Below are 25,819 nucleotides of genomic sequence, written 5' to 3' on the forward strand. Positions count from 1 at the left end.
TCTACAGAAAACTGCTTTATTAAAATTTGTATAAATGTAAGTACAGATCCATTTTCAGTAAGAGGTCAAAGCTTATTTTGACCAAAATATGATGTCACTGCGAGATTGATAGCTCATAAACAATTGATTAGTGGATTGTGATAATCAAAAATATGAAATAATGTTTTGAAATTTATCATTGACTTATCTTTACAAGGTGATACCAAAATCTGCCAAAAAAGAATAAATGTTATGACAGAGAGATAAATTTCATTCTCATTTCGAAAATTATCTAAAACTTATGACACTAAATCAATGCATCAAATAGCACAATAGAGCAAATGAAATGCACATGCAAAAGGAAGGCAAAGGAAAAATACCATTCAGAATATTCAATTTCACATGAATAAAACAAAGATTAATCCACATTAAATTTATCAAATCTCTTTTTTTTAATCCTCAAACACAGTACCTCTTCAAACAAAACAGCCAATTACACAAACTACGCATTTTTTACTATTATTTTGGTGTTGAACATAATTGCTAGTAATAACATTAGCATATGTTGGTAGAAGTAGTTTCAGCAACATACAAGTGTAAATGTACAACAGCTCTATTTGAAGGAGAAAAGACCATGCTTGGTGATGTTAGGGGATCTTTAGGGAAACAACATGAATGTAAAAAAATTCTTCTGGTATTGCATTAGGCAAGATCATGCAAGTAACAAAACTCAAAGGGTCACTAAGTACAATTTCATGTAAAATTTTCTAATACATGTATTTGCTTTGGCATTACTGAGAATATGATGAATTGATAGTACTTTCTCTTTTATACCTTACTATTCTAAATCAGTACATTCAAGTGATCATTGGAAAATGGAAAGTAAAAGACAAAAAGATATATCATATAATGATTCATAGCTTAATTTTAAAAATTTTATGCATATTCAGCCAAATTAGATAATATGAAAATTTTTAGTATCATTTTGATTACTGAGATACACATTAAATATTCAAGTCCTCTCGGTAATGCAGAGATGATACAACCCTCGCGTTATCTGATTGTAATGGGGAAGGCTGGATAAATTTGTACTCTTCGGTCTTCAAAATGAACTGAAAAAGTAGCTTGCAGAAGAATGTGAAACTTAAAATGACAGAGGAAGGATTTTAAGTTCAAAGTGGTGAAACAAAAATTTAGACTGATTTCAGCAACAAAAGAAGTAAATGGATTTCTGGATAGGGTGGGTGAGGCAAGAGAGGAGATAATTATATGCTATGATAAAAGGGCTTCAAAAGTTTTCTGGGAAGTTGATCTAACATGAGTTGAATGACCATTCACATCTGTGTGTACCTTCAACTTTTCTTTTGATGAAATTCAAATTTTAAGGTACAAAATATCCCATTTGGAGATCGGTTTATAAAATATTGGAAGAGAGAACAGTACAAGTATTCAGAGGAAAGGTCACTGGACCCGAAACATTAACTCTGATTGTTTTTCATAGATGCTGCCAGACCTGGTGAGCTTTTCCAGCAACTTGTTTTTGTTCCTGATTTACAGTATCCACAATTCTTTCAGCTTTTATTTAGTACAAGTATAATCTGTAATATTATTGTAAGGCACAGATCTCAAGTGACAACTTTTGAACAGAACATCTATTCTGGATTGTGTTGCCAGCAGAAAACATGTCATTTACTAACATACAAATTTTCTTGTTAGTTGTTCATGTACATATTGTGGTTGGTTTATCATTACAAATGACTGCTGAAGCATTGCACTTACCCCATCCAAATATACAAGATAGAATTCCGAACAGATCAAAAATTCTGAATTTCATATTTACAAACATTCCAGTGTTAATTCTGAAATTTCTTATAATTTCAGGCATTATATTGGCTTTTATTCATGATCTCATAAATCACAGAATTTCAGATTTTATGCTTATGAGATTTCACTTTCTCAACAAATCCAATATCTCACATGTAAGAATGTAATAAACTTTTGGACATAACCATAACTTAATGTTGGGGACTAGTCATTAAACATAACAAGGAATCAACTGCCCTTATTGATGTGAAGGTTAACTGAATGAAGTTTACACCTTCAGGGCAGTCTCTCAACACTGTTCATCAATTCATTGAAAGACTAACAGTATTTTAAGTTAGGCAATGTGGCAGATAAATTAAACCTGGAATTACATTATTGTAAGGAAGCAGTTTGTTGCCACTTTATTTTTATTGTTACTTGAAATATTTCTAAACTTTTAGAACTTTATAAATTTTTCACAAAATTAAATGAAAATATGTTTTCCACCTTGGACATAAGTTTCTTTTCATGTTCTTGCAGTTATTGCAACTCAACATGTACAATATGATCTTCAAATAGCTCATTAGACAACTTCAGTAGGTTACAGGATCATCTTAATTGAACTCTGAATGTACTTATCTCCATTGGATTCAGTTCTATGTCTCTAGTATTATTGTGATTTTGTGTTTCGTGCATTAAAGTCAAGGTTGATGGTGTTAGATGTTGAATTCTTAAGTCTCTGAAGAGATTGTGCACAGGAATCTGCAAAAAAAAAAAATTCAATAAGTTGAATAGAATTCAAGATACACATGGTTACAAATTTTCATCATAATTGCTGCAGGAACAGGGATGTGACATGCAACCCAAATATTTTCAATTGGTGCATTTCTATTTCTTCAATCTGTGGATGAATAGTACTTGTAAATTTTCTTAAATAATGTAAATCTCAATAATAACATTTAACCTTTCTAACTATAGAAACACAACTATTTTAACATTACCTTGCCCTGAGTGGTGGAACAAAATAGCCCAGTATTTTGGTTTGAAAATCGACAATCAAAACCCTTTCTGTGGATGATCAAGGCTGCTTCATCTGATGGAGTCCCATCGACCTGCAATGATACGTCATCTTTTTATTTGATCCAATTGTTTTTCTGTGTGACTGTGACAAGAATATTTGACGTACAGTAAAAATACTACTTAAAATAGATCAGAATTTTAAATTTTTTAGTATTTATAGTATTCCTGATTTATTTAAATTAATTGAACTTTCATACACAAATAGTTTACCTCCTAAACTTGGGGAATAAAGATAGAGATTACTGAGATATTGCTGATTAAACGTACCCCATCATCAAAGTGGTTTATTTTGAATACATATTGTTCAACATCAGTCCAAGAGGCTTAATTCTGGGATTTTTTTCATCTTTCTGACAGGAGATGGCATTGAATGCCAAATATTTTTCTGTCTTTGTTAAAGCTCTTTAGAACACAAGACAATTTTAAAAAACGTCACTCCTCCACATACTTGAAAAATCAACTCATCTTATCAATTCCAATCTCAGAAATTGTGGGCAGAAACTTACGGGGACTGATGGATAGAAGAAGACCGCAAAAGAAGTTGGTGTGAGCCAATAAATGCAGAAGATATTCTGCACCACAGCCATCAAACACCGCAGGCAGGCTAAATTAATACAGCGTCTTGTCAGTGCCAGAGCACCATGGTGAGCACAGTCGGCACTAAATAGAGGGCCATGACAGATTGAAACGTGGATCCAGATAAATAATGGGGCTTTGGACGGGGATGATTTGCCCATCTTAATGATAGATATGCAGGGAGTGAGTTTTAAAGTACAGAAGTAAAGAAATGGGGTTACTATCTACTCTGGTGAAGGCTGAGGGAGGTACCCCAATGGTGCTCTTCGCAAATACAACTGCCCTTCCATCCTGCCATTTAATAAACTTAACATAGAAACGAGTTGCCCACTCCAGCCTGACTGTCCATGGCCACCATATTAAGGCATGAGTATAGTAATTTTGGGGTCAGTTGAGCTTTAACAACCTCTATAACTTTATCCTAGTAAATTAAACTTCATGAATGAGCCTATTTTTCATAAAACAAATTCCTTAATGTTTTTCACAGTTGGACAAATAAATTTTGATGAAAATAACCCACACTAACTTTACATGTAATTCATCTTATTTTTAACACTATTCTGGGTGTGCAATCTTAAATTGAAATAGACAGATGTGACAATCACATTTCCATTTTTCAAAAGCAGGCTGCAGATATAACACCATAATCTCTCAGACTTCCACAAATTCTCACAAACTAAAATCTCAGCCTACTTTTTGACATACTTTCCAGAGGCTATGCTGTGTAAAGCAAGTTTGAGAGGGATTGCCCAAGTACAGAAATTATAAAAGTAGCACATGCCACATTGCCTGACAGAGTGGGTACCTGGCCTCTGGCCAGACAGTAGTTGGATGTCAAGTCTCTACACAAAGCACAAAGTTAAGATGCTGTTGCACTTTGATACTACTGCTCACACATTATCATGTGTCAAATCATGATTACATTGATTAAAACAACCAGTATCACCAAAAAGACATCATTTGAATAATTTCATAATTCGAGAAGATAGATTTAACAGGCTAATTAAGTAATAACTGGGCAGTAAAATTTAAATATCCAGTTAAGAGCCTACTTATGTTCCTATTTCTTATAGTTCCTTCTCTACCCAATAAAAATGCAATGACTTTTCTAAAAATTATCTATTTATTAATTTACATGATGGAAACTTTTTTAAGCTCAGAGCCTGTTTAATATAACCACTAACTGTGCAAAACTGTTATCTCCAGTTGGGTCTAGTCTCCAGTTTCAACCTTGTGTATTACAATTTAAGTTCTCATTTCTCATCCATTCTCATCCTTGAATCCTTTTATCAATACAAATTTTTTTTCTTCAGCAAGTGAGTAAATTCTTATAACCTAAAGGTCGACATCCTCAATTCATATATACTGCCCTAAACGCTTTGATATTTCTTTACCCCTTTATAGGTATGGTGCTCAAAACTGAATATGCTTATTGCAAATATGGACTCTCTATCTTTCTCCACAAAATCAAAATAAATTGCTTCAAGTCAATTGAAGATGAGAACTCGAGAGACATGTTGATGTGGTAGTAATGCCACTAGACGAGAGATCCAAAAGCCCAGATCAATTTTCTGGGTCCTAAGTTCAGATCTCACCACAGCAGCTGGTGGAATTCAAATTCAAGTATTACAGTCTGGAAGACAAGGTTAGTTTTAATAGCGGTGTGATAAAACTATTATTGCTTGTCATTCAAATCCATCTGGTTCACTAATGTCCTTTAGAGAAGGAAATCCATTATCCATACATGGTTTGGCTGACATATTGATTCCAGACCCACAAAAAATGTGGTTCACTTATAATTCTGACTGTCCTCTGAAACTGCCTAGACAGCTATTCAGCCAGCAGCATCCACATCCTCCGAGGGAATAAAAAGTTAAATGTGTTAGAGTTGTATTTGAAATGTACCTGTAGATATTAACATTTTTTATTATAGTTCCTTCATGAGGTAAACCTCTTGTGGACAAAGCAGCAATTTTTAAATATTGCAAACACATAATAATTCTTGTACAATAAAATAACTCCATCTATTTTTGAAATGACAGCTTTTATGTCATGACCTGCCTCACTCAGACATCTGATAAAATCTGGTGCCATTTCTTAAATGAAATCCTGAAATATTGCCAGAGTTGGACTCTGTTCTAAAAATGAGGCACGCTATGTTTAGGAGTGAATAAGTGCTGAAGCTGGCAGGGTCAGTTAATTTATTGGACTGCATTTCCTAAGGAGTGGAAATCTCACACACAGTGCCACTCTATCCATTCCTTTAAATTAAATGAGAGTTCTCCACACTTCTGACTGGAGATTCTGAACATGGTGCCTTCAGAAATGTAGAGATGTACTTTCATTCTGACAGTTTTCTCGTATTGCAGTACTGCTGGGGGAAAGAAAACCATATCCTTTTTTCACAGCAGCCAACTGCTGGACTCTGACATTTAAAGATCCAAAATCACAGACAACCACTTTGACAGCTGACCTTCATCAGCAAGTACATAAGTGAGAGGCTAGGGTGCTGTGAGGGTAGAGTGCCAGCTGTATAAGGAATGGGTTGCCAGGAGTAGGGCATAAGGTGGTTGGGAGAAATCAGGTCCAGCAGTGGGAAACGATACGTCACTCCTAGTGGTTGTAGAGGCAGACCAAGCCTGCAGTGGAGTAAGAAGGGTCAGGCCAAGTGGCGGTGGTGGATGGGGAGGATGGGGTCTGAGTGGAATCAGGTGCAGCAGGGAAGGAGCCACGGGACCCTGAAAGGGTAGAGGCAAATTGATTCCAGAGTGGGAGAAGGAGGCAACCTGGTTTGAAGTAGGGAAATGGGAGGTCAGATCCAGAATGAGTGAAGGGTGGGGGATATGGGGTTCAGGAATGGGTGAAGGGTGAGGGGTGAACACTTCTGTCTTGTTGGAGATAGTCATTACCTGGCAATTGTGTGGCATGAATGTTACTTGCCACTTTTCAGTTCAAGCCTGGATATTGGCCAGGTCTTGCTGAATCTGGACATGGACTTCTTCAGTACGAGCGGTTGTAAATGGTTTTGAAGAATATGTATCATCAGTGAATATCCCCACTTCTGACTTTATGTTGAAAGGAAGGTCATTGGCAAAGCAGCTGCAGATGATTGGGCCTAGAGTACTATCTTGAAGAAATCCTGCAGTGATACCCTGGTGATAAGATAATTGATTTGATTTGATTTCATTGCTCTCTAACAATCAATCAATCAATCTTTTGTGCAAGGTATGACTCCAACCAGCATACAGGCTGGTGATTTGCTGTAGAAAATGAAAAATGAAGCATCTAGATGCACAGTTGCATCATTCTCCTCCACCTCATTGAGAGATCTATACCTGCTACTTCTCCCTCTGGTGAAGTGTTGCCAGTAGTTTCTCTTCTCACCAATATTGCTGACAATATTGAAAATGCTCCTTCTTTCGATGTTGTCTAATCATTTGAAACAATACCACAATGCATGCAGCCATGGCGATGTCCATGTCATATGCTTGAGGAACTGTGAAATCTTTGTGAATGTCCAAAAGTCAAAACTGTTTCACTGCGAAGGGTGATGGAACATGGAGGTTTTGCTATGGAAGTTAATTTCACACCTCGATAAGGAGCTCTGGACTATGCAACCTTAATCAAATGTATTGTTACCACCCCAGGGCAGCAAGCCAAATCAAATCAGCCTAACCAACATTGGATTCATAACACAATGAAATTAAAACATTCAATGACCCTCAAAATTCCGCAATTGTTCCTAACCAGACTTTACAAATAGCAGATCAAGGACACAAAGTTTATCATTTTAACAAAAATTAACATTTTAATAATAATAATGTAACTTTAGTTGGACAAAATGAACAACAATCTAATTAATATCTAAGCCCAATCTCGAATACAAACCCCCACTCTCACACCAACAGAAAGACAGAGCAGTTAAGGGATAAATTAAAAAGAAAGAAAATAATAGAATTGAAATTTGCCAGCTTAATAACCATTTTAACAATGAATACCAGGCCTTCATAAAATCCTTTGATGATGTGTTGTATTACTGGCGTGTAGAATGCTATATCTTGCGTGATTTCAGAAGTCACCGGTCAATGGAAACGGCTTCTGCAGACCTCTGAAAATTTCTACTTATTTCTAATAGACTGGGGCTCTTTCCTTAGAACTTTCAACAATAAATAACTTGAGAATAACTAGACAGAGCAAAACCAAACAAACAAAAAACAGCTTTCCACTCTGCAGCTTCTAAAGCAAAACTGTCTCCTGCCCAAAAACCTTTGAACATCACAGACCATATCCTTGCATACTTACAGTTCAGTATGCAAATGTGGCAGCTTTGAAGCACATTCTTCCAGTGAGGGTTATGGAATGCATTTCAGAAATGCCAAACTCAGGTCACGCTTTTTAAGTTCGTGTCTTCTTACATTTACTCAGCTAAGGGAGAGATCTTATTCACCCTCCCAGCCAGATCATTATGTACTCCTTTGTCTGTCCAACTGTTCTCTCTCTTTAGGCTCTATCCCTACCTATCATTTGACCCTTACCCTATCTTCTTCATATAAACTAACACATTCCGAGCTACCAGTCTGAAGTAGGGTCACTCGAACCGAAACATTAACCCTGATTTCTGTCCACAGATACTGTCAGACCTGCTGAGATTTTCAAAGACATTCTGTCCAGAATTACAATTTGGAATATCCTTTATTGTCATGGGTACTCAAGTACAGAGTACAGGAGTACATTGAAAAGTTTACTATGTCACCCAATATGGAGCCATCTTAGATACAAAGTACCGAGGTATAGATCTTATACAAAATACAGAAATAAAGTGAAAAAGAAAGGAAAAAAAGTTACATCGCTTACATAACGAGGCATAGAGCTGGACGAACACAGCAGGCCAGGCAGCATCAGAGAAGCAGGAAAACTGACGTTTCAGGTCTGGACCCTTCTTCAGAGATAGTAGGAACTGCAGATGCTGGAGAATCTGAGATAACAAGGTGTAGAGCTGGATGAACACAGCAGGTCAAGCAGTATCAGAGGAGCAGGAAGGCTGACGTTTCGGGCCTAGACTCTTCATAGATCCCTTAAAGTTGCCACCTAAGTTGATAGGGTTGTTAAGAAGGCAGATGGTGTATTGGCTTTCATTGGCAGGGGAGTTGGGTATAAGAGCCGCAAGGTTATGCTGCAGCTCCATAAAACCTGGTTAGACCACACTTGGAACATTGTGTTCAGTTTTGGTTGCCTCATTACAGGAAAGATGTGGAAGCTTTAGAGAGGGTGCAAAGGAGATTTAGGAGATTTTCTGAATAAGGATCGAGGCCTGAAATGTCAGCCTTCCTGCTCCTCTGATGCTGCTTGGTTTGCTGTGTTCATTCAGCTCTACACCTTGTTATCTCATTCTTCTTCAGAGATGTTGTGCCAACCTATTATCCTACTCTAAGATCAAACCCTGAATACCCTACATTTTACTATCATCCATGTGCCTACCCACGAGTCACTTAAATGTCCCTAATGTATCTGATTCCACTACCACCGCCGGCAGTGCATTCCATGCACCCACTACTCTCTGTGTAAAGAACCGACCTCTGACATCTCCCCTATACCTCCCTCCAGTCGCCTTAAAATTATGCCTCCTCATAATAGTCATTTCCGCCCTGGGAAAAAGTCTCTGGCTATCCACTCTATCTTTGCCTGTCATCATCTTGTACACCTCTATCAAGTCACCTCTCATCCTTCTTCGCTCCAATGAGAAAAGCCCTAGCTCCCTCAATCTTTCCTCTGGTCCAGGCAGCATCCTGGTAAATCTCCTCTGCACCCTCACTAAAGCTTCCACATCCTTCCTATAATGAGGCAACCAAAACTGAACACAATATTCCAAGTGTGGTCTAACCAGGTTTTATAGAGCTGCAGCATAACCTCGCGGCTCTTACACCCAACTCCCTGCCAATGAAAGCCAACACACCATATGCCTTCTTAATAACCCTATCAACGTGGGTGGCAACTTTAAGGGATCTATGGACATGGACCCCAAGATTCCTCTGTTCCTCCACACTGCTAAGAATCCTGCCATTAACCCTGTATTCTGCATTCAAATTCGACTTCACACTTTTCCGGGTTGAATTCCATCTGCCACTTCTTTGTCCAGCTCTGCATCTTGTCAATGCCCCACTGCAAGCTACAACAGCCCTCCACACTATTCACAACTCCACCAAAATTCATGTCATTGGCAAACTTACTAAACCACCCTTCCACTTCCTCATCCAAGTCATTTATAAATATCACAAAGAGCAGAGGTCCCAGAACAGATCCTTGCAGAACACCACTGGTCACCGAGCTCCAGGCTGAATACTTTCCATTTACACCACCGTCTGTCTTCTATTGGACAGCTAATTCTGTATCCAGACAGCCAAATTTCCCTGAATCCCATGCCTCCTTACTTTCTGAATGAGCCTACCATGGGGAACCTTATCAAACGCCTTGCTAAAATCCATATACGCCACATCCACTGCTCTACCTTCAATGTGTTTTGTCACATCCTCAAAGAATTCAATAAGGCTTGAGGCATGACCTGCCCCTCACAAAGCCATGCTGACCATTCCTAATCAAACTGTGCTTTTCCAGATAATCAAAAATGCTATCTCTCAGAACCCTCTCCAATAATTTGCCCACCACAGAAGACAGACTGACTGGTCTGTAATTCCCAGGATTATCCCTATTCGCTTTCATGAACAAGGGAATAATATTTACCACCCTCCAATCATCTGGTACTACTCCAGTGGACAGTGAGGATGCAAAGATCATCGCAAAAGGCACAGCAAACTCTTCTCTCGCTTCCCATTCAACCTTGGGTATATACCGTCTGGCCCAGAGGACTTATTTATCCTGAGATAACAAGGTGTAGAGCTGGATGAACACAGCAGGCCAAGCAGCACCATAGGAGCAGGAAGACTGATGTTTCGGGCCTAGACCCTTCATCAGAAATGGGGGAGGGGAAGGGTGTTCTGAAATAAATAGGGAGAGAGGAGGAGGCGGATAGAAGATGGATAGAGGAGAAGATAGGTGGAGAGGAAACAGACAGATCAAAGAGGCGGGGATGGAGCCAGTAAAGGTGAGTGTAGATGGGGAAGTAGGGAGGAGATAGGTCAGTCCAGGGAGGACGGACAGGTCAAGGGGGCGGGATGAGGTTAGTAGGTAGGAAATGGGGGTGCGGCTTGAGGTGGGAGGGGGTATTTCAGAACCCCCTTCCCCTCCCCCATTTCTGATGAAGGGTCGAGGCCCGAAATGTCAGTCTTCCTGCTCCTATGATGCTGCTTGGCCTGCTGTGTTCATCCAGCTCTACACCTTGTTATCTCAGATTTTCCAGCATCTGCAGTTCCTACTATCTCTGACTTATTTATCCTCATGTTTTTCAAAATTTCTAGCACATCCTCCTTCCTAACACAACCTGTTCGAGCATATAAGCCTGTTTCATGCTGTCCTCACAAACGTCAAGGTCCTTCTCTCTGGTGAATACTGAAACAAAGTATCCATTAAGGACCTCCCCTACCTCCTCCGACTTGATGCACAAGTTCCCTCCACTATCCCTGATTGGCCCTACCCTCAGTCTGGCCATCCTCTTGTTCCTCGCTAAAGTACAGAATATAAGGGGTTTTCCTTAATCCTAACCACCAAGGTTTTTCATATCCCCTTCTAGCTCTTCTAAGTCCATTCTTCAGTTCCTTCCTGGCTACCTTGTAACCCTCTCGAGCCCTGTCTGATCTTTGCTTCCTCAACCTTAGAACATAGAACATAGAACATTACAGCGCAGTACAGGCCCTTCGGCCCTCGATGTTGCGCCGACCTGTGAAACCAATCTGAAGCCCATCTAACCTAAACTATTCCATTATCATCCATATGTTTATCCAATGACCATTTAAATGCCCTTAAAGTGGGCGAGTCTACTATTTTTGCAGGCAGGGCATTCCACGCCCTTACTACTCTCTGAGTAAAGAACCTACCTCTGACATCTGTCCTATATCTATCACCCCTCAATTTAAAGCTATGTCCCCTCGTGCTAGCCATCACCATCCGAGGAAAAAGGCTCCCACTGTCCACCCTATCTAATCCTCTGATCATCTTGTATGTCTCTATCAAGTCACCTCTTAACCTCCTTCTCTCTAACGAAAACAGCCTCAAAACCCTCAACCTTTCCTCATAAGACCTTCCCTCCATACCAGGCAACATCCTGGTAAATCTCCTCTGCACCCTTTCCAATGCTTCCGCATCCTTCCTATAATGCGGTGACCAGAACTGTACGCAATACTCCAAGTGCGGCCGCACCAGAGTTTTGTACAGCTGCAACATGACCTCATGGCTCCAAAACTCAATCCCTCTACCAATAAAACCTAACATACTGTACGCCTTCTTAACAACGCTATCAACCTGGGTGGCAACTTTCAGTGATCTATGCACATGGACACCGAGATCTTTCTGCTCATCTACACTACCAAGAATCTTACCATTAGCCCAGTACTCTGTATTCCTGTTACTCCTTCCAAAGTGAATCACCTCACACTTTTCCACATTAAACTCCATTTGCCACCTCTCAGCCCAGCTCTGCAGCTTATCTATGTCCCTCTGTAACCTACAACATCCTTCTACACTATCCACAACTCCACCAACTTTGGTGTCATCCGCAAATTTACTAACCCATCCTTCTACGCCCTCATCCAGGTCATTTATAAAAATGACAAACAGCAGTGGCCCCAAAACAGATCCTTGAGGTACACCACTAGTAACTGAACTCCAGGATGAACATTTCCCATCAACCACCACCCTCTGTCTTCTTACAGATAGCCAATTTCTGATCCAAACCGCTAAATCACCCTCAATCCCATGCCTCCGTATTTTCTGCAATAGCCTACCATGGGGAACCTTATCAAACGCTTTACTGAAATCCAAATACACCACATCAACCGCTTTACCCTCATCCACCTGTTTGGTCACCTTCTCAAAGAACTCAATAAGGTTTGTGAGGCACGACCTACCCTTCACAAAACCGTATTGACTATCCCTAATCAAATTATTCCTTTCTAGATGATTATAAATCCTATCTCTTATAATCCTTTCCAACACTTTACCCACAACCGAAGTAAGGCTCACTGGTCTATAATTACCAGGGTTGTCTCTACTCCCCTTCTTGAACAAGGGGACAACATTTGCTAGTCTCCAGTCTTCTGGCACTATTCCTGAAGACAATGACGACATAAATATCAAAGCCAAAGGCTCTGCAATCTCCTCTCTAGCTTCCCAGAGAATCCTAGGATAAATCCCATCCGGCCCAGGGGACTTATCTATTTTCACACCTTCCAGAATTGCTAACACCTCCTCCTTATGAACCTCAATCCCGTCTAGTCTAATAGACTGTATCTCAGTATTCTCCTCGACTACATTGTCTTTTTCCTGTGTGAATACTGACGAAAAATATTCATGTAGCGCCTCTCCTATCTCTTCGGACTCCACGCACAACTTCCCACTACTGTCCTTGACCGGCCCCAATCTTACTCTAGTCACTCTTTTATTCCTGACATACCTATAGAAAGCTTTAGGATTTTCCTTGATCCTACCTGCTAAAGACTTCTCATGTCCCCTCCTGGCTCTTCTTAGCTCTCTCTTTAGGTCCTTCCTGGCTAACTTGTAACTCTCAAGCGCCCTCACTGAGCCTTCACGCCTCATCTCTACATAAGCCTCCTTCTTCCTCTTGACAAGAAATTCAACTTCTCTTGTAAACCACGGTTCCCTCGCTCGACCACTTCCTCCCTGCCTGACAGGTACATACTTCTCAAGGACACGCAGTAGCTGTTCCTTAAACAAGCTCCACATTTCAATTGTGCCCAGCCCCTGCAGTTTCCTTCTCCATCCTATGCATCCTAAATCTTGCCTCATCGCCTCATAGTTGCCTTTCCCCCAGCTATAACTCTTGCCCTGCTTTATATACCGATCCCTTTCCATCGCTAAAGTAAACGTAACCGAATTGTGGTCACTATCACCAAAGTGCTCTCCTACCTCCAAATCTAACACCTGGCCTGGTTCATTACCCAGTACCAAATCCAATGTGGCCTCGCCTCTTGTTGGCCTATCTACATACTGTGTCAGGAAACCCTCCTGCACACATTGGACAAAAACTGACCCATCTGAAGTACTCGAACTATAGTGTTTCCAGTCAATATTTGGAAAGTTAAAGTCCCCCATAACAACTACCCTGTTACTTTTGCTCCTATCCAGAATCATCTTTGCAATCTTTTCCCCTACATCTCTGGAACTTTTCGGAGGCCTATAGAAAACTCCCAACAGGGTGACCTCTCCTTTCCTGGTTCTAACCTCAGCCCATACTACCTCAGTAGACGAGTTGTCATCAAACGTCCTTTCTGCCACCGTAATACTGTCCTTGACTAACAATGCCACACCTCCCCCTCTTTTACCACCTTCCCTGATCTTACTGAAACATCTAAACCCCGGAACCTGCAACAACCATTCCTGTCCCTGCTCTATCCATGTCTCCGAAATGGCCACAACATCGAAGTCCCAGGTACCAAACCATGCTGCAAGTTCACCCACCTTATTCCGGATGCTCCTGGCATTGAAGTAGACACACTTCAAACCACCTTCCTGCCTGCCGGTACACTCCTGCAACCTTGAAACCTTGTTTATGACCTCACTACTCTCAACCTCCTGTACACTGAAGCTACAATTCAGGTTCCCACCCCCCTGTTGAATTAGTTTAAACCCTCCCGAAGAGCATTAGCAAATTTCCCCCCCAGGATATTGGTACCCCTCTGGTTCAGGTGTAGACCATCCCGTTTGTAGAGGTCCCACCTACCCCAGAATGAGCCCCAATTATCCAGGTATCTGAATCCGTCCCTCCTGCACCATCCCTTAAGTAAGCTTCCTTCTTTCTCTTGACTAGATGTTCCACATGTCTTGTCATCCAAGGTTCCTTCACCTTACCATCCCTTCCTTGCCTCAGTGGGACAAACCTATCCAGCACTCGTAGCAAGTGCTCCCTAAACAACCTCCACATTTCTGTCGTGCATTTTCCTGAGAACATCCATTCCCAATTTACGCTCCGTAGTTCTTGCCTAATAGCATTGTAATTCCCCCTCCCCCAATTAAATACTTTCCCATACTGTCTGCTCCTACCCCTCTCCGTGACTACCATAAAGGTCAGGGAGTTGTGATCACTATCATTGAAATGCTCTCCCACCGAGAGATCGGACACCTGGCCTGGATCATTGCCAAGCACCAAATCCAATATGGCCTCCCATCTAGTCGGCCTATCTACATATTGAGTCAGAAATCCTTCCTGGACACACCTGACAAAATCTGCTCCATCCAAACTGTTTGCACTTAGGAGGTTCCTGTCAATATTAGGAAAGTTGAAGTCATCCATGACAACAGCCCTGTTACTCTGCACCTTCCCAAAATCTGCCTCCCAATCTGTTCCTCAGTTGTTGCTATTGGGGTGGTCTATAGAAAACTCCCAATAAAGTGACTGCTCCTTTCCTGTTTCTTACTTCCATGCATACTGACTCAGTAGACAAACCTTCCTCGACAACCTCCGTTTCTGCAGCTATAATACCATCCCTGGTTAACAATGCCACTCCCCCACCTCTTTTACCTGCCTCCATATTTCTTTTGAAACATCTAAACCCCGGAACATCCAACAACCATTCCTGCCCCTGTGTTATCCATGTCTCCATAATGGCCACAACATCATAGTACATCCAAGTACTGATCCATGCTCTAAGTTCGTCACTCTTATTCCTGACACTTCTTGCGTTAAAACAGACACACTTCAACCCGTCGCACTGACTGCAACTTTGCCCTATCAATCGTCTATCCTTCCTCACAGACTCTCTGCATGCTCTATCTGCCTGTATACCAGCTACCCCATCCTCTGATCCGTATCTTCGGTTCCCATCCCCCTGCCAAACTAGTTTAAACCCTCCCGAAGAGCTCTAGCAAACCTCCCACCCAGGATATTGGCGCCCCTCCAGTTCAGGTTCAACCTGTCCTTCTTGTACAGGTCCCATCTTCCCCAGAAGGCATCCCAATGATCCACATATCTGAAGCCCTCCCTCCTACACCAGCTCTGTAGCCACGTGTTCAGCTGCACTTTGCTCTCTATTACTAGCCTCACTAGCCCATGGCACCAGTAGTAATCCTGAGATTACTACTCTGCTCGTCCTGCCTTTGAGCTTCCAACCTAACTCCCTATATTCACTTTTAAGGACCTCATGCCTTTTCCTAGTTATGTCACTGGTACCAATGTGTACCACGACTTCTGGCTGCTCACCCTCCCCCTTAAGAATCCTGTAGACTCGATCCGAGACATCCCTGACCCTGGCATCCGGGAGGCAGCATACCATCCGGGAGTCTCGCTCGGGGCCACAGAATCTCCTGTCTATTCCCCTAACCATTGAATCTCCTATCACTATCACTCTCCTATTCTCCCCCATTCCCTTCTGAGCCACAGAGACATGCTCAGAGCTAGATACCTGGCCGCTATGGCTTTCCCCTGGCAGGTCATCCCCTCGTAGTTATGAAAATATGCTCAAGCCTTGCACATTTTCTGAACTTCCCAAAAGTTTGGGGAACCCATAATTCCCCACTGCTTTCTCCAAGGCAATGTTTAAAGTTGACTTGCCAAACAATATCATTTGAAATTTGTATTTTTCTATTTGTCCTGATGACAGCAAAATCAAAAGCTTTGGCAACGTTTTAGCAATATTCGTGCTTTGACTCAGTTCAATAATATTATCATCCCGTATGAAAGTGTTACTTCTCTGACTTGAACAAATTTCTCAGGATTCAGTTTATTATTCTTTTCAGCAATAATAAAGTCTTTATCATCAAGCAATTGTTTCATATTTTCCTCTCATAAATATGCTATGTAGCACAGGTATTGTTGTTGCAGGTGCTTGTAAATGAGTTTTCTATGGATGCACTCTGGATACCAAAAAAAAATTCATCATTCAAATATTATCAGTGCTTTGAAGTATATTAAAAACATCAGCCTTACCTTTCCTTCTATAGTTCTCAGGTTAAGTATATGCATATCACATGGCATGGATGACATAAGAGGACTGTATAGGTTCAGTAGTGGAGGAACTTCATCAACATTCAGGTTCACAACCATTGGAAATATTGGATGATTCAGGTAGGAACATATTTTGTGGCTCAACAAGGAACGATAATTCACTGCCTTATTACTTTCATCATGCTTAAAAAAAAATGCATCGTATGAAAAAATGAACACCATATTCGAGCCACAATCTCAACAAGCAAAATAAAAGGAACATCACTGTATTTACATATGTGCATGGAATATTTACTTGGAATTCGAAATTCTCAGGCTATAGATCAGCAAACACTAGGGGAGGCAGGGGTATTGTGTTCATGTCACTGGTCAAGTAATCTAGATTCCTAGGCTAATGTTCTGGGGACATGGATTTGAATTACATCATGGCAGCTTTAATCGAAATCTACAATTAAAAGCTGGCCTTTATCTTAGAGAAACTGTCTTAAAAACTTAACTGGTTCACAATTTCCCTTTAGGGAAGGAAATTTGCCATCCGTACCTGATCTGGCCTGCATGTGATTCCAGACCTACAGTAATGTGGCTGACTCTTAACTGCTCTCTGACATGCCCTGGCCAGCCACTGAGGGAAAATGAGGGATGGGCAAAAAACACTGGTCTATCCAGCGATGCCCACATCCCATGAATGAATTGAAAAGAAGAGAAACTGTGCAAATATCTAAAAAGCTGCTTATACCATTTTTCAAGGGGTTCCATGTATCTGCTGCAAAGGTACTCAAGCGAATCAGGAGACCCTTTCAGAAATTCAAGTGCAAATAAATTGTAGCTACGATCAAAAGGGAAGCTTTAGCATAGCAGAAACCCACAACATTATGCAGTATTATATATATTCAAGTAAATTAAGATTCCTGAGCTCTTCTGTTACTTAGTTTGGTTTACACTTTCTTGTTTGTAGCATTATTGTTTGGTGAGATTTAAAGAAGATGATTTATTGTGTTAATTGCAAAATAGGTAACTAAATATAAAGTCAATACAAAAAGGAGAAAAGGACATTTTTTAAAAATTAAATCAAAGAAGTGGAAATACAGTCAAACAGCATCTTAAATGATTTTTCAAAATATAACCTTATTATTTCAAACTTAATAAGAGGAAATGAGATTGATGAAAGGAATGAAATTGATTGACTCAATTTTACTAATTCATATTTTCATCTAAATGTAGCGTAGGCACATTAAGCACAAGGCTTTAACTATATGTAAAGATTGCTTCAACAAATTGAATTGAAGATACTAAAAAATGTACATCTTTCACACGTGGATAAAGCGCACGATCTTGATGGAAATCTGCCTAAGGAGTAACGACAACTTCCCCTAAAAGAAGCATTCCCACCTGGCTATACATTCTTCAACTCATGTCTCCCAGTCTATTACAGTGGCAATGCTGCACTCATTACCAAATTATAGCTTGGCCTGTCCCTATTTCTTCTGGAACTTTCTTCTTGTTTACACTTTTCACTATGTTCCATTCCTCTCACCTCATATTTAAAATCTTCATTTTCTGCCATAAATACCCGAATACCATAATAATATTTCAACAAAATATCTTCACTCCTTTCCTTCTTCAGCCTTTGCACCAAGTGATTGAAATCACTGAGGATAAACAATCTCCATCACAATTCATTGGGCTTTCTCTCTTCAGTTCAAAGCCCTTCTATCTTGCTTTAATCTTTGTCTAAACTCTCTAACGCATATTCATTGCCACCTCATTCACCTTGACACCTCGTGTGACCTTGCTACTCCATCAGGTTGATCACATGGAACGATCTCAGATCACTTCCATATATCATTCTGATCTGATTGTGGTCTCAATTCCATATGCCTATCTAATCTTGATAACCACTGATTCTCTTATTAGCCATGAATATATCCATATCTGCCTTGAAAGTATTCAATGACTTCGCCTCCACCATTCTCTGAGGAAGAGAGTTCCAGACACTCTCAAACTTCTGACAGAAAATAATTCCCCTCCGCATCTTCACCTGAAATTAGAGACCCTTTATTTTAAAACTGTGCTGATTTCTTCCCTTTCTTAAGTTCAACAGAGGACAAGATGTAATGCAATATGGCCAACTGCAAGCAACCCTCCACGGTTTACACAATTCCAATTTGGGACTATATTATTGTTCTGTTATGCCCTCCTTATCATTTCCTGAAGCACGTGGGTTACAGGGATTGAGAAAAGTGGCTCACTACCATCATTTCAAGGACAAATTGGGAACTGGACAATAAATGCCAGCTCTCTGAGACCTAAAAATAGATGGAAGTCAGATTGGTGCCCACCCCTCTTACAATTTACTCTCTGAATTCTTTCAATCAAACTTCTGACTCCCCCTCAGTATTAAAGAGCTATGAACCAAAATGATGGATAACATTTTCTGTGAGGTGAAAAGATTGCATGATCACTTATTCTCTTCCAGGTGGTCCATGTAACTTTCAACATGTACAACCACACCATTCTTTTCCAACTCAATTTCTATGTTGGCTAGTTCTGAAATGGTTTCTCCTTCAATCCCTGCAGTAATTTACCCATCATTATAAGATGTACAACCATAAAAATCATGAAATTTAATGATTTAAATATATGTATTTGATTCTATTATTTCTAATTGGCTTTAAATTAAAAAAAGATGTTTCCAATAATACTTAGTTCTTAGTTTGTCTTACTTAGAAAATAAATACTGGCATTGCATAATTAGTCTTACCACATCTACTCCAATTCGTTTCTCCAACAAAACTCTGAACAAATTGGCTGTAACTTTATTGTCCTTGAGACCTTGGCCAAGTCCACGGTTATCGTCTTGCATCAGTCTGCGATCCAATATAACTTCCAGCTGGCCTGTTAAGTAAATTGCATGATTTAACTTACCACTAATTTTAATCTTTTCATGGATTCTAATAAAACAAATGTATTTAATAACCCTTTGGACATCAAGGGGCCAATACATACTAATTATTATGCTCAAATCATGTTGAACAAAATGTGAAAGTTGGCATAAAAGATGGAATTTACTGAAGTGTATGTACTGAATTCTTTAATTATTAACTCCGCAAACTTTTCCAAGTGGATTATTTAAATAATAGCTACAACACAGATGGCACTGTACATTCACAATATTTACACTTGTTCTACTGATCATGTGTCTGAATGAAAGCATGTTGAGTCAACCTCAATCTGCACTCTATTCCTCTCCATCCACAAAAATGGTATGTTGAACAGACAAACATATCATACTAGATAGTTCTGTTGGGTAAAGTTGCAATCAATAGGCCTGGACCAGAGGCCAGTGGGCAAGTTTCCATTAATTCTAATTGATGGTGCCTGGGAATCAAGGAGTGGTTTGAAACTTCATCTAAATGAGTGTAAAATGGCCTTCCTTCCATTTGTATCCATGAAATATTGAATTCCTAAGTCAGTATCAGATCCATGTTCAGAAGTTGGTAGAGGAGTCTTTCAGGACATGAGAAGAAATATTTGTGGAAATGTTTACACACATCTGTTCTGCTTTGGCCCTATCATTCAGTTTTTTTAATAAAAAAATACTTAACAATTGTCCGTTTCTTGCACTGGAGCAGTTCACCCAAGCCCTGCCAACTTTCACACCCATTGTGCAGCAAATACCTTATAGAAGTGAAAGAATGCAACTGCCTCCATAGGCTATCATCCCAATTGATGTTAATGTTGTAACATGTCGGATCCCAGAGTGAAACCTAAACTCTAATGTTATTTCCTTTTTATAAAGCTGTGGAAGCCAGTTACTGCATTCACAAGAGTCTGCCACTATACATTAACACAAAGAGCAATTCATTATTCAATAACAAAATCATGGATTATATTACTGTGGACAAAAGGGTTGAAAAGACTTCATTACAAACAACAGAAAAAATAAGATTCAAACTCTCAGTGTTCCTTATATCATAGCAATATCCTCACAAACATTAAAACCCCAGTGAAGATTTACCACAGTCTCCACATCAAGGCTTCTTACTAAAGCTGACATAGTTGCAGCTGGTTTCCTTCCAGTGAATTTCAGTGTGTTCACTCGGTGCTCCTTCAATGGCTATTTCTCCAACACGTCAAAAATGAACTGCAAACTAAACTCATAATAACATTCACTTCAGAGTAAACACATTAGTTCCCTAAATTCAATTCCCAGCAGTCTTGTAGGATTTCTTGCGAGAGAGTTTAATATACTCTACTTTCTGGCGTGCGCAATTACACTGATTCTGTCTCTGTGTGCCACAGAACCACTGTTGCTAGGCAAATGATGTGGTTTCTGGGTAAAACGTCATTGGCAGTATGATATGGTCCGAGTATTCCTTACATATTAGTCCTTATTAACCACAAAGACTCAGTTCTTATTGATACAGATTTCTTGAAGGTTATTAACAACACCAACTACTTGCACTGCTGTAATAAATATAAATAACTAAACATAAATTTCAATTTACTGGGTTGTGTTTACTGACTGCACATAGGAAAAATAAAGTACTTGCAATCAGGTTCTTATGATTACTACCTTTAGTGCTGCTCCTACTGTTACTCCTGACAATGAAGGTGAGGAGGGGTAGCTTTATACTGCAACATTACATATCATGTCATCTGTCTTAAAGGTATGATGCCTGTCTGGTCTGGGATCTGTGCAATGATGCAACATCTGCCTCTTCCTTTAAAGAATAGGAACCCCATTCCAATAGACACATACAATGATGCATATAGATACATTCTCAATGTAGTAAGAGAATGTCTTGGCCAACATGACGGGTCTCATGCAGCACAGAAAAAGGCCCTTCAGCCCATCGAGTTTGTGCCAGTCAAAAACCACCACCTAACTATTCTAATCCACAATAGCCTTGTACTCCTTGGCATCGCAAATGCGCAACTAAATACTTCTTACATTTTGAGGGTTTATTCCTCTACCACCCTTACAGGCATTCATTTCCAGATTCTCACCACCTTCTGAGTGAAAAACATTTTCCTCTCATCCCCTCTGAACATCCTGCCCCTTACCTTAAATCTATGCCCCCTAGATACTGACCCCTCCACCACAGGGAAATGTTCACTCCTGTCTATCCAGTCTACACCCCTCATAATTTTACACATCTTAATCATGTCTCCGCCTTCCTCAGTCTCCTCTGCTCCAAGGAAAATAACTCCAGTCTATCTAACTTCTGTTATAACAAAAATTCTCCAGCCCAGGCAACATCATAATAAATTTCCTCCAAAGCCTCTCCACATATCACATTCCTCCTATAATGTGGATTTAAAATTTCACACACTACTTTAGCTGTGGCCTAACCAAAGTTTTATCCAGTTCCAACTGAACCTCCCTGCTCTTTAACTCTAAACCTCAGCTAATATGCGTTCCTAAACACTTAAACTACCTGTTCTACTACATTAAGGGATCGGTGTACATGCACACAGAAGTATGCCATTCGGCTCTTGGAGACTGCTCTACCATTTAATAGGATCACGGCTGATCATCCAATTCATTACCTTGCTCCCGCTTTCTCACCATGCCCTTTGATCCCTTCAGCCCCAAGAACTATATCTAACAACCTCTTGAAAACTTTCAACATATTGGCCTCAACTGCTTTCTTTGACAGAGAATTCTATAGGTTCTTCTCTCTCTGAGTGAAGAAATTTCTCCTTATCTCAGTTCTAAATGGCTTACCCATATCCTTAGATGTGACCCCTGTTTTTGCACTCCCCAGTTACTGGGAAAATCCTTCTTGCATTTCCCCTGTCTAGTCCTCTTAGAATGTTTTGAGCTCCTAGGAGATTCCCCTCTCGTTCTTCTAAATTCCAGTCAACATAACCCTAACGGATCTAGTCTTTCTTCACATGCCAATTCAACAAACAGTTCAGCCATGAGTTTATTAAATGACTGAGCAGGCTTGAAGGGCTAAATGGCCTTCTACTCCTCCTTGTTCATTTGCTCATACATGGATTCAATAATACCCACTTGTTGATCTAAAGGAATATTGTTGTTCTTAACGGGATTTGAAAGTCAGCTAAAAGTACTGGAAATGATCATTCTGGAGTCTATTTGGTTATGTGTTTCTAAATTGTACCACTGTATATTCACAAGCTTGTTGAACAGATACGTGTAAAATAGTTGTGTTCCAAAAACTAAAGCAAGAGTTTTCCTTTTAGTGTTGCTGTACTGAGCCTGCCTGAAGCCCTTGGGATCAAATACAATATGCTTGCATCTAATTTCAATGTGGTAAGCTTGTGGGGATCATTATATTAAAGTACATACTTGCTGCATGATAAAGCGTTTTTGAGACACTGAAAAATATGTTGGCGATCTTCCTGTCATGTATATGGTGTGTGAAGAGCTCAAAGAGGAGAGACATTGGTCATAAAATTCAGAATATATGGATATAAAAAGATGAAATTGTTTTGTGATGTAGGCATTTTCCGTACATCATCTATTTTGGCAGGATTAGGTACAATATCAATTGATGGGTAGATTGACCCAAACAAATTAATTTGGCTCATGATATATTAATCTGACATATTTACTGTTGCAAACAAGGCCATGTTTCCCTGCCACTGCCATGACCTGATGGAGATCATAAGATCTAGGAGAAGTAGGCTACTCAGTCCATCGAATCCACTCTGCTATTTGATGAGATCATGGTGATCTGATAATCCTTATGAATTCTGATGATCTGACAAATTCACTGCGGAGCATCAGTGTTGCTGAGCAAATCATGGATAGCAAGTTCATTCCGCAGGTGCAGATTGAACAGACAGAAAAAACAAGAGCAACCACCAGGCACAGTAGAAGGCAAGTAGTGCTGGAGTATCCTTTGGCCATCCCGCTTTCTAACAGATTGACTGTTTTTGTATCCTGTTAAGGATATGATTTTGCAGGGGAAAGCAGTGGCAGCCAAATGGCTGGAGAGATGCTGCAGGAGGGAGGACTTTAGATTTCTGGGACACTGGAACTATTTTGGAGGATGGTTGGACCTGTACGAGGCAGATGGGTTGCACCTGAACTAGAATAGGACCAGCATCCTTATGTGGAGATTTGCTAGTGCTGTTGTGGAGGGTGTAAACTAACTTGGCAGCCAGGTGGGATCCAGACAGAACATTCAGCATGGGAAGATGAATTGCCAAAACTAGAAGTAAAAGCAAGTGGGTCAGGAAGGCACAGACACTATAGACCAGTTAAGGCACAAGGAAGTTTGGCAAAGTCAAATATTTATATTAATGCAAGGAATCTGACAAACAAGGCAGATGAATTGAGGGCACAAATTAGAACATGGGGCTATGATGTCGTGGTTGAGAGAGGGGCAGGATTGGCAGCTCAATGTTCCTGGATACAGGGTCTTCAAGTGAGATAGGGAAGGAGGTAAAAGAGAGGGAGCTGTTGCAATTTTGATCAGGGAATCAATTATATCAGTAAGAAGGCATGACATTTTAGAAGACCCCTTCAACAAAACCATATAGGGAGAACTAATAAACCAAAAAAGAGCAATCACATTGCTGGGGACATACTATAGGTCACCCACGAGTCCAAGAGAAACAGAAGAGCAAATTTCAGGGAAGTGTAAAAGTAGTAGGTTAGTGATAGTAGGGGATTTCAACTTCTCCAACATTAACTTTGGTAGTTATTATGTTAAAGGCTTCGAGGGAGCTGAATTCTTAATTTTTTTTCTTTATTCTTTCACGGGATGAGGGCGTCACTGGCTAGGCAGCATTTATTGCACATCCCTAATTGCCCAGAAGGCAGTTAAGAGTCAACCATGCTGTGGGTCTGGAGTCACATGTAGGTCAGACCAGGTAAGGATGGCAGTTTCATTCCCTAAAGGACGTTAATGAACCAGATGAGTTTTTCCAACAATCTACAATAGATTCACAGTCATCATTCCACTCTTAATTCCAGATATTTATTGAATTCAAATTCCATCATCTGTCATGGCAGGATTCGAACCTGGGTCCCCAGAAGGTTATCTGGGCTAACAGTACAGCAATAATACCACTAGGCCATCGCCTCCCCGATGCATCCAGGAGAGCTTCTTTAAGCCTGTACGTAGAAGGCCCTACAAGACGGAGTGGTCCTGGACTTAATTTTAAGTAACGAAGCTGGGCAAGTATCAGTGGGGGAAGTGCTTTGCAGACAATGATCCATTAGATTCAAGATTGTTATGGAAAAGAAATCAAAGTTCTCAACTGAGAGAAGGCTGATTTTAATAAGATCAGATATGATTTGACCAGAGTGGGAGCAGAAGGTCTGTCTCAGAACAGTAGGATGCATTCAAGAAGGAAATACAGCGAGTACAAGGCCAACATGTTCCAATAAAGAAAAAGGATGGAGCCATCAAATCCCACAAATCCTGGCTATCAAGGGATATATAGCATTGGATTAAGAGAAAAAGGGCGGTTTATGATAGATACAAGGGCTTAAAACAGCAGAAGGACTAGAGAAGTATAGCGTGTGCAGGAGGGAAATAAGAAGGGTGATTAGGAGAGCTAAAAGGAAACACTAAAGGATACTGGCGGGTAAAATAAGGGAAAATCGTAAACTGTTTTATAGGTACATTAAGGATAAAAGGATAATGAGAGAAAGAGTAAGGTGCATAAAGGACCACAAGGGTAATTTGTGCATATAGCCAGAGGATGTGTGTAGGGTTCTAAATGAATATTCTGGGTTAGGTGTTCACGAGTGAGATTAAAGATATGGGTGTAGAAATCATGGAGAATGTCCATGATGCAACTAAACAAATTAACTCAGATAAAGAAGAGATTCTGAGTGGTTTGACAGGCTTAAAAGTTGATAAATCTCCAGGTCCAGATGTATCCTAGGTTATTGAGTAAGACAAGAGCGGAAATAGCAGGGGTGCTTGCAACAATTTTCATTTTCACTGGCCACAGGAGAAATGCCAAAGGACGGGAGGGCATCCAATGTGGTACTGCTATTCAAAAGGAGGCAAGGGATAAACCAGGAAACTATTGGTCAGTCTAACCTCAGTGGTGGAGAAACATAGAAGCAATTTTGAGGGGCAGAATTAATTTGCATTTGGAGAGGCAGCGATTAATCAAGAACTGGCAGCGTGGTTTTGGTAAGGGCAGGTCATGTCTAACCAAATGATTGAACTTTTCAAAGTGGTGGCCAGGTGTGCAGATGAGATCAATGCTTTTGATGTAGGCTTCATGGATTTCAGCAAGACTTTTGATAAGATCCTGCACGGAAGACCGTTAGCAAATGTAAAAGCCCACGGGATCCAACCCAAATTTGGCTAA

At 40.3% G+C, this 25,819-nt stretch overlaps 1 protein-coding gene across 2 annotated transcripts in view; it reads right to left on the reverse strand.

Moving 5' to 3' along the window:
• Positions 1 to 407: 407 nt before the first annotated feature.
• man2a1 (mannosidase, alpha, class 2A, member 1) overlaps positions 408 to 25,819 on the reverse strand; it is a 166,989-nt gene continuing 141,577 nt past the window's right edge. For both annotated transcript variants that reach the window (XM_048594912.1, XM_020537284.2), the window contains 4 exons: positions 19,269 to 19,402; positions 16,490 to 16,690; positions 2,784 to 2,894; positions 408 to 2,544 (listed from right to left, as the gene is read on the reverse strand). In XM_048594912.1, the coding sequence (XP_048450869.1) occupies positions 2,392 to 2,544; positions 2,784 to 2,894; positions 16,490 to 16,690; positions 19,269 to 19,402 (599 nt within the window). In that variant the 3' untranslated portion in view covers positions 408 to 2,391. The remainder of the gene's footprint in view (positions 2,545 to 2,783; positions 2,895 to 16,489; positions 16,691 to 19,268; positions 19,403 to 25,819) is intronic.

This window comes from Rhincodon typus, chromosome 3, assembly GCF_021869965.1.
Source record: "Rhincodon typus isolate 14 chromosome 3, sRhiTyp1.1, whole genome shotgun sequence".
NCBI lineage: Eukaryota > Metazoa > Chordata > Chondrichthyes > Orectolobiformes > Rhincodontidae > Rhincodon > Rhincodon typus.